Here is a 14,172-nt window from a genome sequence, read left to right as displayed (position 1 = left end):
GATACAACGTTTGTTAATATGTGAGGTATTTTGTAAAAATTTAAAAAATAAAGCCCTAATAAACATGTGCTTCTTTGATTTCTAAAACAAAACATTGAAACAGCTTCTCATTTTCCTATGAATTTCCAGCGACCCCAAACTTTTCTGCAAGAATTCTACTTTCTGCGAGAATTTATGCATTTAGTGGAATAATGGGAAAACATAAAAATTGAAAATGTAACGAATTTTCATTCATGTTTTCCAAAATATTCAACCAAATGTGAAAAATTATTAGTTTTTTAAATTCCAATAATGTATAGACATTTCCTTGTTTTGTTTACAAATACAACTGGCAGTAACGTTACAAACAAAAACAAATTCCTTTGTGGTTGTTGTTCGAGTTGTATTTGTTGTAGTATTAACTTTACCTTATATTTGTTCTACCATGCCAGACAGACTTGGCCTATGTTTAGTCCCAATTTACATTAGGCGAGTTTACTTGCGGCAATTGTCAGTTTGTAGGTGAGAGAGGGTGCTGAGAGGCAAAGGGTTACCATATGCCTCACCTCTCTCTCCTACAAAATGACAATTGCCGCAAGTAAACTCGCCCAATGTAAATTGGGACTTTCATTTACGAAATCCACTCGATTTCAACTGTCAATTCCATTGCGCAAACGTCAAATGAAATCCAATCGATTTCCATGAACAACGACATATTTTTTCGATCAGCTGGGCGGACGCATCTACCTTCATTATCAGCGATTCGGTGATTTGAGTTATAGATCTCTTAAGAAACAGCTGTTTTTTGTTATTAATTTATTATTTTATTTCATGAATTAAAATATTCGCCGTTAATAGCTATTACATATTTGTGTGAGTTTAAAATCAAATATAGCCAATTGAGTTTAAGTAACCCTGATCACAAATATATATAACATTTAGTACTTCCCGAGATATGCTCCAAAATTCATTTGTATATAACGGATAACACCATTGTAAAGCTCTTGTGGCTTGTGGAATAATAAATTCTTCTTTAAGTAGAAATTTAAGACTTTCTTCTATGGACAGGTGCAAATCCTTTATATTGGGGTTTGTTCTCCTAAATGTTATATATATATTTGTGATCAGGGTGACGAGAGCTATTTGTGGAACAATTTGGTACCTATCCGAGCTTAAGCTTAAACATAACTTAACCGAAATTAATAACTCTACTGGATTCCTCTTTGCCTTATCCAGATATTAAAACCACACGATGTCCAATAATACGAGGAACAACTTGCTACCACCGACTTCCTTGATGATTCCGCAAACAATACTAACAAATTCTGGAGGTGGTGGAGGATCTGCTACCGGCAATCCGCGCAATAAATGTGCCTTGAAACCCGGGCACTCATTAATGGATTGGATACGTTTGGGAAACTCGGGTGTTGATTTATCGGGAACCAAAGGGCGCATTGTACCTGTTACACCAGAAGAATTGGCAAAACACAATACCAGAAATGATGCTTGGATGGCCATACGAGGGGTGGTGTACAATGTAACACGTTATATGGATTTTCATCCAGGGGGTCAGTGTACAAAGTAACTTAAACATTCCTTGTTTAAAGTATATTTTTCTTGCTGTATTGTTTTAAGGTGTTGACGAACTTATGCGTGGTGTGGGTAAGGATGCTACAAAACTTTTCAATGAGGTACATGCTTGGGTAAATTATCAACAGTTACTTAATAAATGCGTTGTTGGTCCACTGAAACATGCCAAAAAAGTAGACAAAGTGCTAGAAGAAACAGCAAATTCAATAACAAAGAAACCTTCACCTCAATTTTCAAAACCTCCATTGCCCCCCGTAGCCCAAGATATTATACCACGGTTAGATTGGATACAAAACCGTCAAACTTTAACGCTATACTTCTATACCAAACAATTTTGCAATCCCGGTTCCTTAATACGTAAAGTGCCTGATTGCGCAAGCAATCAATTAGAGATTTGGATATTAATAGACACGCATTTGCATAAATATGAATTTGAGTTACATGATGAGATCCGATGGCCACCAAAAGATGTAAAAATAAATACAGAAAGTGGAAAAATAGAAATTTGTCTCGAGAAACCTGAAGAAAAGAAAAATTTATGGCCACAACTGGGAAAACAACAAGTGAAGAAATTACTTAAAAATTCTGTGGATGAAGAATTGTTGATGGACTTTAATATATTTCAACAGAAGGTATATAATCACGATAGTTTTTCTCTGTTGTTGAATAATCCCAATGTCATTTACCTGCTACCTCTCTGCTATCATGTATCGTTTGAATGTGTAATAAATTCTAAAAATTTGAGCAAATGTTATACACCCATTCCTAGTAAATATGTAAAAGATAATTATGGCCAAGATAATAAATGTGAAATGGAACTGCATAATTTGAATTTTCTTATCAAAAAATATTCACATCGAAATAGTTTTTCTGGACACTTACGTTCAATGGCAAATGGTGCAACGATAAAAGTATCAATACCTAAAGGCAACTTTAAATTAGCCACACTAGCAGGTCATCGGAGTATTTGTTTTCTTGCAGCTGGTAGTGGCCTGACGCCATTTCTCTCTTTAATTGACCACCTATTGAAAAGAAATACAAACCGGATGTAAGTTTTTTTATTTTTTACATGGGATTTCCTTTGAGTTTTTATTCTTCTTCTAGAGAACTTTTGCAATTGTTTTATTTCAATAAAACTTTGGACGATATTTGGTGCAACGACATGCTTTCCGATGTGGCCAAGAATGATGAAAGGTAAATTTCAAAATGTTTGTAGTCATTTATTTAGGTTTAAAAAACCCAACGGACAATAACCACAAACTTCTACATCAGCACTACCTCATATCCTTCTTCATCTTCAACTCATCGATCAATCACTCATAACACGTTATCATAGTCTTTATCTGATAATCATCTTTACTCTACCTTCATCAACCTTATCACTTTTACCAGAACTTCGTCTTCACTAAATTTCATCCACCCAGGATAAATAGAGGTCTCCGAGTGGAGCAGCCACCTGTACTACTAGAGAGCTGTGCATCCTTAAACCTAACCTACGTTTAAAAAAACTTTAACCTTTTTTGCCATTTTCACTTTCTCCGTATAATTTTGAATTTTCTTTACATTCTTTTTAGATTTGAATTCACAAATATCCCCTCGAACGCCGATGATAGTTGGACAGGAACCAAGGGCCACGTATCCGCTGAATTATTAGCACCTGTCTTGGATAAATCAAAACCGGATAAAGTCACTTTTATAGTGGTGTGTGGACCATCGGCTTTTAATCAAAAGGTTGAAGAAATACTAGAAGAATTGAAGTTTCCGAAAGAGAACTTATTTACCTTTTAACAGGACTATAGATCTATCCTTATCATAAGTCAACAGTACTTAGCAAATTATATACAAATATGCTGATTCTTGTCTTCTTAAAGATTAGTTGTGGGACCCTTCAAATCGTTAACGAAATAATTAGCAATTTCCGATAAGCTAAAATTTTTTATTCTCATGACTACCACAATTACCAGCAAATTAGTCAATAAAGTTCTCACTAAGACTTACCAAAAATAACAGTGTTGCTAACTTTAAACTTGTAATTAAGAAGGTTAGGTTTTAATTTTTATCGATGTTGGAAACTAATAAAGAGTAGAAGAATTCTGTTGTTCCTTTAGCTATCTTCCATTATATAACTTATATTGACTCCCAATCTTTTTATGTATTTATATGTATATTAATATTATGTATATTAATAAAAACGCTGCAAATATATGTATATTTTAAATATCATTCATTTATTGTATTTCTTTTAAAAATTTACAACTACAACTTTTTTCGCGTCAGATTATTAAAAAGGATTCTCAAGGAGGTAGAACAAAAATACACATGTTTTCAATAAATAAAACAAAACAAAATAAAAACTGATAACAAAAAAATCTACAAGGAGGAAAAACCCAGAAAGTTCATAAAACAAAGTGCAGATTTGTTTGTTGTCGTTTTCTGTTAAAAAAGGAAATTAGCTCAGTTGTAGACAATAGCGATTTGTGTGTTTTGTGTTTTCTTAGTATCTCGTATTTTTATATTTAACTTATAAAAAAATAGTTTGGAGGGAGGACATAGGAAAAAAATCAAAAAATATTTTTGGAGAAACAAGTTTTAATACGAGCGAATAGCAGGAGGTACAGTTGTTACGGTATCATCCAAAGTGTGATCGATAACAGGTCTGTACTTGATTTCGACGGTACCCTTATCATCGGTAACCCAGAGGAGTGTGTGTTTGCGCCAGTGTTCTTCCAAGGGTTTCTTTTGTTGGCCTTCTACAGGCTTGCTGTAGTCGTATTCATCGATACGTGTCTTGTAATCTTCACGGGCATGGGCACCACGAGATTCCTTGCGGTTTTCAGCAGCCACAATGGTCATTTTGGCATTGGCCAACAGATTTTGCAATTCCAAGGTTTCAACCAAATCAGAATTCCAAACCATGGATCTGTAAAACAATGATGTATGAACATGAACAAGATAATCCTTTGACGTTTTCAATAACACACTTACTTGTCTACTACTTTAACGTCCTTGAATTGTTGATAGATGTCAGTCATCTTTTCAACACCTTCCTTAAGTACGGGGCCATCACGGAAGACAGCAGCATGATGTTGCATAGTCTTTTGCATTTTCAAGCGCAAATCGGCAGTGGTGATGCTACCATTGGCATGGCGCAATTTGTCCAAATTGGCAACAGACATTTCACCAGCATTCTAAGAAGAGAAACAAAAAAGTTTTTTTGGTTTCAAGACTCGTAAAAGGAATTTCGAACATTACTTACATCTTTAAGAGATGGTGGAGTGGCACCAGGTTTGTTTTCTTCGGCAATGGTCTTGGCACAAGCACGACCAAAGACAACCAAATCCAACAAGGAGTTAGCACCCAAACGATTAGCACCATGCACCGAGGAACAGGCAGATTCACCAGCAGCATACAAACCAGGAACAACCTTATCGTTACCGTTCTCATCGATGGTCAATACTTGACCCTTATAGTTGGTGGGAATACCACCCATGTTGTAATGTACAGTGGGCAATACAGGAATGGGTTCACGAGTGACATCAACACCAGCAAAGATCATAGCAGTTTCAGAGATACCAGGCAAACGTTGAGCCAATTGCTCTGGGGGCAAATGGTGCAATTGCAAGTAGACATGATCCTTTTCGGGACCAACACCACGACCTTCCATAATTTCAATGGTCATGGAGCGAGAGACAACGTCACGAGAAGCCAAATCCTTGGCTACGGGAGCATAACGTTCCATGAAACGTTCACCCTTGGCATTGACCAAGTAACCGCCTTCACCACGGCAACCTTCGGTAATAAGGCAACCAGCACCATAAATACCAGTGGGATGGAATTGAACGAATTCCAAATCTTGTGAGGGCAAACCTTGTCGGGCAACCATGGCAGTACCGTCACCAGTGCAAGTGTGAGCAGAGGTGCAGGAGAAGTAAGCGCGACCATAACCACCAGTGGCCATGACAGTGTTGCGGGCACGGAAACGATGCAATGTACCATCTTCCAAATTCAAGGCAATAACACCGCGGCATTCGCCGTTTTCCATCAGCAAATCCAAGGCAAAGTATTCAACGAAATAGTTGCAGTCGTAGCTTAAAGATTGACCGTAGAGGGTGTGCAAAAGCGAGTGACCAGTTCTGGAAAACAACAAATGAAACAAAAGTGTTAATAAAAAACAACTACAAATAAACAACGTCGTATATTAGGCGGGAAAAATTTGTGAAAATCAAAGTGGACCTATTAGATCCTCGTGGGCCAAAAATGGATTGGTATAATCGCTGTAAAATAAATAAGATGTCTAATGAAAGGAAAACGTTGCGGTACAGGACGACGATAGTCATGAAGGGTGTAAACCAGCCTTCGGCCGACAGGATCGAAATTATGGCTGGGGAGACCTACACGGGATTTAAAGACTATTGAGAATAGTTTAGGGAAGCAAAGCTATTTCATTGGAAGGGATCCGATCTTACACTCTGAGAAGGAGGTATCCTTAACTAAAAGAGAAATCAGGTTCCTCAAAAAAAAAAAAAAAAAAAAATTGAAAGAATTTAACATCATGCGCATCGACGCGAGCTTTATGTGGATAAGATCTTCCAGAACATAGAACTGTTCAATGGTAGAGTCTGGTAACGTTCCAAAGCCAAACTCAAATCCGTAGGGTATGACGAGGTTGGACAATTGGCCAAGGAGTCTGCTTTTAAGCCCAACACAAATCCGAAACGCAAGGGTAAAGCTGAAGGGCAAACTGTTAAAGCAAGTCTACAGTCTGTAACGAAGCTAAGATGGCTTGGTTGACTGAGAAACACTAATCTTTTAAGAAGACAAGTCAATTTTTGTAGTTTGTTCGGTTCGGACTATACTCGTGTGCAGCTTTCTGTACGCGTAGATTTCAGAGATATGGCCTGAATGGATTAATTTTTATGAAGGAACTACAAATTCCTGCTTTGTAAACAAAGCTGTTTGGAAGCAGTAGAAAAACTTGAGAATCTCGAATATAAAGGAACAGATCTTTTGTTTGAAGGCCCACCATGTAATGCTGAATAAATATATTTTTCCTCTGGACACTTACCTATCAGCAACAGCACAACATCTGTGGGCTTGACCACCCTTGCCGAATTTCAAACTCTGACCACCAAAGGCACGTTGGTAGATTTTACCATCAGGAGTACGGGAGAAGGGCATACCATAATTTTCCAATTCAATGACAGCCTTGGGGGCTTCACGTGTCATATAGTGGATGGCATCTTGATCACCCAACCAATCGGAACCCTTAACTGTATCATACATGTGCCATTTCCAGTCATCATCTTCCATATTGCCGAGAGCAGCATTGATACCACCTTGAGCAGCAATTGTGTGTGAACGGGTGGGGAACAATTTTGTAATGACAGCTGTTTTGAAACCTTCAGCAACCAAACCGAAGGCAGCACGCAGACCAGCACCACCGGCGCCTACAACAACGGCATCATAGGCATGATCCACAATTGGATATTCCTTGGAGATGGCATCAGATTTGGTAGAAGCTTCACGACGGCCATTACCAATGTGCAATTCACGTTGTGGAACAACGGATGAGGCGCGGAGCTGTAAAAACAGAGAAAATTAATCAACAATTTGTTTCCCACTAATTCAGTGTAAAGCGGCAGTGGTGTGTGAAAGGGGAAGGTTCTAATATATACGTAGAGCAAGTGCAAATTATGATGTCTCAAAAAATTGAGAAGGCAATTCGCGAAATTACCAAACCGAAATATCCATAATATTAGCATATCTCTCAGTATTTGTCTAATCTAAGGAGTGTGTTTGGCATTTTTATATCAACAAAATTCTTATCGCATGTTTTTTTACTGGCTATTGTTGTTGTTTTTCGCTATTATAAACTAAATGCCATTAAACTATTGTTGTTTCTTTACGTAAGAGACTGACTTGCAGCACTTTTTTGTCATTTGTTGTTGTTAAGTAAAACATAGATGTTTTTTTAACTTAACAATTGTTGAATTGTGAAATAACTACTACTGTTTTTGTACTAATGGAGGAAATAATAATTGATCAACTGATGATAATTTATGAGAAATAGAGATTCGTGTAACATATTACAAACATATTAAATTTATAGTATTTTCAAATAATTCTGTTGAAAAGAAATAATGTTGGTAGATGGTGGAATGGTACTTGGAACACACTAGCTCTACATAAACAGTATATAAACTTATTAAGAAAACTTCGTTTCGTTTAAGATAAAATTTCACCCATCTAAGAAGAGAAGCGGACATAGAAATTCACTTTCATTATCAGTTTTTTGCAATAATACACATTACGAAATATATAATTCAACTTTGTATTACTATAAATCAATACAAATCGATTGACAGCTCCTCCAAATGCATTACGGTTTAATAAATCTATGAACTTACAATGAAACAGGTATACACACATACATATGTACAAATCTACTTACTACTGCAATTTTATAAATTGCAAATTATATGGGCTGATGAAAGTGAAATGTCGTGTTAATTATAATTTATTGTTGTATTGTATGTAGCTACAGTTAAATGTTGTCGAGAATTGCACGACACAAATGTTAAACGATTTGATGAGTTTTTATTTAAAGTTTTTGCACACACATTTACATGCTTTTATGTTTGTTTACACCAGAATTTCAGAAGAGAACCATAAATAATTTTTTATGAAGTATAAAAAGAGTGTTTAATAAAATAAATAACTGTATTAAATTAAAATAAACTTAAACTCCGATTTAAAATTGTTGAAATCATATGAACAATTATTTTTAACGCACCAATTCATTTGGAATTGGTTTTTATAGTTTTTTTTTTTTTTGAATATAAATAATGGAATTGACACAGGTATACACAAATTCTGGTGCATTTGAGTAGTGGTCAATGGCTAAGTCACTGTGGAACCGTATTTTTGACATGAAGAGGAAAATCAAACGCGATGAAAGACAAGTCTCCAAATCGAGTAGGTACGGCTCTAATATAATGTTTGTCAAGTTGAGGAAAAAGTCGAAAACGAGGAGGGCGTGTATTCTGGGGATATTTTTTTCCAATATTTCGACATTTGTAATAGGTTAATATACTAACTGAGAGTAATTCTCGATTTTTCTGGCGGGAGTCCGAGTGAATTGGCTTGGTGCTTACACGAGGCCAACTACTGTTAACGTCCTTACGGGCAGTATAATAGGAATAAAACAAGTAAAAAATTATCTGTCGGCTTTATCGAAGGAGATATACACTCAGCATGTGTGGATTGAAACTTATATCTGTAGACAAAAAATTATGTATTCCCAAAAATTATGTATTTAGGTTGTTTTCAGGATATAGAGCGTTTTCAGGACGTGCTCACGTGTTTCGAATGAGGTAACTAAAGGAAAGGACTGACATAGTCCATTTTGGAAGTGGGTCATGTTTTGGGAGTGATTCGTTTCGATATCGATAGATATCGCACCACAAGGAGTAGTAGCTTTGATAAATATTTTCAAAGGATTCTCGAACAGATCCTAAACTGCACTTAAACAACCTAAGGAGTGGACCGATATAATCAATTTTAAGTTCAAACTTAATTTGCGCTTTTCCGAAATTTTGTGTATGAGATACCCGAAGGAGTGGACCCCTATAATCCATATTAGAACTTGATCTATTTCTCGTAGAAATATTACAATGAATCAATATCATATGGATCAAATCGGTTATTCCATTCGAGAGTTATTGTTCGCACAATTTTAAAGAAAAATTTCGAGTTTTTGTGGAGGAAATGGCCCTTCTTCGAACTTGATCTAAATTTGGACAAAATATTACAAGTATCAAATTGTGGAACGAATCTGTTGATCCTTTCGGAAGTTAGGCAGAAAGGCGGATGGACATTAGGGTTATAACTTTTTGCTTTTTTTTTGCAAATATCAAAAATACCACCATGAGCATGAAAAATTATTATGAAATGAGGTGTAATTTTTTCTCTATCGGGAAAAAATTTCCGCACCAAATGCATTTTCAGTAATGCATTTTGTAATTTTATTTGTTATAATGACATATACGCTTTTTATTAAAATTTATATTTTTTTAAATCTACTTTAAAATCAATATTAAACCATTCTGGACCAATTTGTTATCAAATCGCGGCAATTCAGAGCATATTAGCAACTTTTGACAATATTGCAATTTTGTTTTTTTATAAACTCGCGAATTTTATGTTTATATTTATTGTACCTATCGGACAAGAGAATATGGTGTCATTTGCAACAAATTCGCGAAAGTTACAGACCGTTTTTAATGACTTTACCTGTGAGAATTGTATTTATTTTCTATAAATATTTATTCAAACAAAGCAAATTTAAAATTTTAAGTAGAAAAAATATTAAAAGGGTTTTAGTAATCGCAGTCGTTGCGGAAACTTTTTCACCGAATCGTTTTCGTTATCAGGACAAAATTCCCCACACGGTACTGGTGTGGTATTTTTTTTTTATTTTTAGTTTTTTTTTTTTTTGTTATAGCCCTAATGGACATGGCTAAGTAAACTCCAAATTGTCTGAAATGGAGTTCGTCCAAGCATACTTGGAGTCTAAACACATTATTTCCATGAGGCACAATTTGGTCGTACAAAAGTGTATAAACCTATTTACCCTAAAAGCTGGGGGTAAATAAGTGTAAAGTTGAAGTTCGTGCCAAACTTTTACTTTTTATACCCTCCACCATAAATTATTATTATTATTACAGCAATTTGCAAATTTAATGGAGCTAAAATCTTCAAAATACCTGAATTGGAGAGGTAACGTTCTATGGGAGCTATTATCAAAACTTGGACCAGTATTTGTCTACAGGAATGTTTTTCACCCCCAACAAAAACTATACACAAAATTTACGCCATATCTGTAGGACATTGAAAATTACGAAAATCGGATGCTACTTCTCTATGTTGGCTACATCAAAACGTGGGCCAGCACCGACAAATATCTGGAGAAAAGTTTTGTAGCCCCAAAGAAGACTAAATGCCATATTTTATATTTTTTTAATGAGGCGACACAACCACAATGGGAGGCACCGTTCTATGTGAGCTATGTGGACCGACAACGATTTGACAACACCATACATCTTGGGAGACAGAGAAACGGACGATAACGGACATCTGGACCCAGGTCATTGCAACATTGAAAAAGATTAAAGGGCAGGTGAACTGGCGCCTCGCGGTTTGGAGTCAAACGATGTACATTTGTGACTCTTCATGTGGCTGTTAGAACAAGACTGGTCAGACAGATTGGGCTTAATGAACCAACATGCAAGATTTTCAAATAAATCTGGTCAAACGCAGAACTACTTTTCCTAAAAAAGTACGACGTAAAATTAGCGGAATAAACTCTGCAACATTAGATCTATGTTTTGCAAATGGGAATTAGACGAAATTGTTGACGACTGCAGGCTATGCGAAGATGAAAAAGAAACAGAGACAATTGAGCAAATAAAATGTCGCTTTCCAATACACATGACCAAAAGATTGCGAATTATAGCCAAAAAGTCTGCTTGTTTGCCATAGTTCTGAAATGGCTGCAACGAGAAGAATTTACCCATGACACTACAGGCCAAACACTTGTTTAGTACTCTTATTTGCTCTGTTTATGTTATCGGAAAAATAGTAAAAATTAATAGATTCTTGCAGTTCTGGAACACGCCTATTATTTTAATATAATCTTTTCACAATGAACACTACTAGTCCTTTCAACTAACTTAAAATGAATTCAGATTTGCTGATCATATTTGGTGTAAACATTTGGTCTGTGTCTGGAATTATCCATATTTTTCATTCTGTATTCGGATGGTAATGGTTGCGCCAAACAGAATTTATTATTTAAATTAGGCTCTTGGACACATTATCATAAGAATATAAAATACACAATGTCTATAACTAAATAAAGAACATACTGTTTCTACTCTTCCATCCTAGAATACCACTTGTGCAGGTAAAAAACTAGTTCTAGTAGGTATTTTAAACCATTGTTTACATATACTAATTAGTGTACCCAAGAAAATGTAATTTCAACCTGTTGTTATAATGCCGACACAAATGAAATGCTGTCAGCTTTTATTTTCTATTCAAAATCTAATGGACATAAATTTAATAAAGACCGTCTTTTCTTCTCAAAAGATTACTGGACCACTGCTGAGCGATAGAAAACGAGGCTCATAACTTATCAATTTTATTCCATCGAAAACGCATTAAATAGAAGAGACAGGGAATGTGGGAAAAGTGAAAACATGAAATACACTTGACCCCTCAAGTAGGTAGAATTCAGCATGCTCTAGCTGGAGAGATAAGAATTAAGTAACAACTAAATGGAAATCTAGACAAATCACACAGGTAGAAAATTACACCCAGCAAAGAAGAGGGATATTTGATTACAAATAACAATAAACATACACACAAAAACACAGATTACCTAATAAGAAATGTTAATGGTTGGTCCCCAACGAAATAGTTTAAATTTACAAAAGATTATCAATATGTAAATGACATTTTCCTCTTTACAACAATTAAGGATTAATGAAAAATATAACAGCGGGAGCCCAGAAGAAGACAATGAACTTATCTGGCGACAACATAACCTTAAACAAGCATAATAGAGAAAAAATGACAACCAAGAGGCGAACGAACAGTCAGTCAATCAACAGGCGCATTATTTGAGAATCATTCTTTTCAGCAACTTAAAGATGTGCATATTTTCCATTAATTTTTTACGTGGACAAAAAAAAACAATTTTACACATCTATTACCTAACAATAACAATCACATGGTTTTGTCCAGAAAGCATATTCGCTGTTTTCTAAATAGAAATAAACATTATTTATCCAACACAGCTAATTTTTGAATGTCTCTTTCGTTTAAAGTGGTATCATTACATAACCGCACAATTTCGTTGGGAGTTTCGAAAAACATCTTAACATTTCTAAAAGAGGGTCTGACTGGCTTTTGGGGAGTGGGTGGTATTATCCAATTCCATCATCTTTCTGCTGCATTGAGCATGCTAGTCTGCTAGTTGTGAAATTATTATCCTGTCTTTGGAAAATTTTGATTGTGTAAGCTTACGAATTTCTTTGCACACATTTTTCACATTTTTGCTCTCTCCCAAAAAAAAAACCAAAACAATCTTTCGTTTTTACCATCCCACCTAGCACACACCGCATGCAGTTTTTTAATATTTCCTTTTTTTTCTTAACGTACCATAGCAGCCGCATTTTTAGCCAAAATCGATGGCACTCGCATTAAACTCGCCATTTTAGTTGAAGTTTTTCTATAATTTCCTTAACGATATTATTTGTTCTTTTCTTTTAAAATATCGAAAACCGTTGGGCGACTTGTGCCAAAATGTTAGTCGCCTTTCAAATGATTTTTTTATTTTTTAATCGCACCGATTAAATGTATTTTTACACAAATTTTCCCCAACTACTACGACACTCTCTCTCACACTGAGCACTTAGCTAAAAGAAGAGATCTATAAATCGTTTTTGTTTTTATCGATTAGATACTATCGTACTATCGGGTTCTCAGTCCATCGATTTATTTTTCGATAAAAACTGTAATCAGCCAGCGATTATTCTGACTAGGCGTTTACACAAGACAATTTGTCTTCAAATACAACCCTGATTTACTAACACATAATAAGTGTGCACGATAACTTTCCCAGCAATAATTACTCAGTCAGTTCCAGCAACCTCTCTCAGTGAATTTTACTCTCTCAGGCAAGAAAAATTGCAGAAAGTCAGCTGTTTCCGAAAATGTATGAAATTTGTTTTTTTTATTCCATTTGTTTTATGGAAACATATGTCAGAAGAAGAAATTTATTTTTGTTTCTTTTGATATTTTAAACCAAACGGAACAAAAACATAAATTTTAAAATTGCAGTTTACTTATTAACCCTTTCGGCCCCAACGTTGCTTATAAGCAACTTCGATTTTAACGTGTTTTATTTAAAACTAACGGAATTTTTTCCTCAAAGAACACATTGCTCTGGCTAATTGTAGTCCTAAGAATGCAAACATTATAAAAAAGTGTCAGTTGTATCCCGATCAACAGAACTACGATGCATTATTCAGTGTGATGTCTGGAAAATCACGGAATGTCAAAAATCGATGTGTACAGTCCAAATTATTTAAATCGTTTATAAATCAAAATGTATGAGCTTTATGTTAAACTTTAGTTTTGATTCTTCAAAAGTAAGGTCAGAGGTATACTTCTATACGATTATAAGATTTATATTTACATAATTGCACAAAATAATGAGCAAATAAATTTTAGATTAAATGTACTGTATCTTCCGAAATAGGTGGGGTAACGCCCACCAATTTATGTTATGTCTTATACTATGTTTACATTTACGAAATCCACTCGATTTCATCTGTCAATTCCTTTGTGTATACGTCAAATGAAAACTCATCTGAAATCGATTGGATTTCATTTGACGTTTGAACAATGGAATTGACAGTTGAAATCGAGTGGATTTCGTAAGTGTAAACGTAGTATTAGTTTTGACTTATACTTTAATTCATGGTTTAATACAGCCATGCACGCGTCTTTACGAAAAAGTTAACTACAACTCTCTTT

At 35.1% G+C, this 14,172-nt stretch overlaps 2 protein-coding genes across 3 annotated transcripts; one reads left to right on the top strand and one right to left on the bottom strand.

Moving 5' to 3' along the window:
* Window positions 1-747: 747 nt before the first annotated feature.
* On the top strand, window positions 748-3,792 carry LOC141404827 (cytochrome b5 reductase 4). Of its 2 annotated transcripts, none has more exons than XM_073988559.1 (5): window positions 748-852; window positions 1,216-1,547; window positions 1,615-2,617; window positions 2,674-2,763; window positions 3,144-3,792. In XM_073988559.1, the coding sequence occupies exons 2-5, from the start codon at window positions 1,232-1,234 to the stop codon at window positions 3,355-3,357; spliced, it is 1,623 nt and encodes a 540-aa protein (XP_073844660.1). In that variant the 5' UTR covers window positions 748-852; window positions 1,216-1,231; the 3' UTR covers window positions 3,358-3,792. The 2 variants fall into 2 exon arrangements, with proteins under 2 accessions (XP_073844660.1, XP_073844661.1); XM_073988560.1 differs by having other exon boundaries at window positions 851-1,137.
* On the bottom strand, window positions 3,777-13,104 carry SdhA (succinate dehydrogenase, subunit A (flavoprotein)). Its single transcript, XM_073988558.1, has 5 exons — window positions 12,793-13,104; window positions 6,635-7,149; window positions 4,826-5,702; window positions 4,555-4,757; window positions 3,777-4,489 (listed from the first exon to the last, which is right to left on the bottom strand). The coding sequence occupies exons 1-5, from the start codon at window positions 12,844-12,846 to the stop codon at window positions 4,159-4,161; spliced, it is 1,980 nt and encodes a 659-aa protein (XP_073844659.1). The 5' UTR covers window positions 12,847-13,104; the 3' UTR covers window positions 3,777-4,158.
* Between the last annotated feature and the right edge of the window lie 1,068 nt (window positions 13,105-14,172).

The sequence above is a fragment of the Musca autumnalis genome, unplaced genomic scaffold (genome assembly GCF_047663935.1).
Source record: "Musca autumnalis isolate F117 unplaced genomic scaffold, ASM4766393v1 scaffold_5, whole genome shotgun sequence".
Classification (NCBI taxonomy): domain Eukaryota; kingdom Metazoa; phylum Arthropoda; class Insecta; order Diptera; family Muscidae; genus Musca; species Musca autumnalis.
This window is presented reverse-complemented; position numbering and strand designations above follow the sequence as displayed.

Bases quoted from the DNA above. Each gene is read 5' to 3' on its own strand.
- LOC141404827 (XM_073988559.1), top strand. From the start codon at position 1,232: ATGTCCAATAATACGAGGAACAACTTGCTACCACCGACTTCCTTGATG. The intron at 1,548-1,614 runs GTCAGTGTACAA...TATTGTTTTAAG, and splicing joins TATGGATTTTCATCCAGGGG to GTGTTGACGAACTTATGCGT. The intron at 2,618-2,673 runs GTAAGTTTTTTT...TTCTTCTTCTAG, and splicing joins AAAAGAAATACAAACCGGAT to AGAACTTTTGCAATTGTTTT.
- SdhA (XM_073988558.1), bottom strand. From the start codon at position 12,846: ATGGCGAGTTTAATGCGAGTGCCATCGATTTTGGCTAAAAATGCGGCT. The intron at 7,150-12,792 runs GTACGTTAAGAA...CTGTTTTTACAG, and splicing joins CTAAAAATGCGGCTGCTATG to CTCCGCGCCTCATCCGTTGT. The intron at 5,703-6,634 runs GTAAGTGTCCAG...GTTGTTTTCCAG, and splicing joins TGTTGTGCTGTTGCTGATAG to AACTGGTCACTCGCTTTTGC.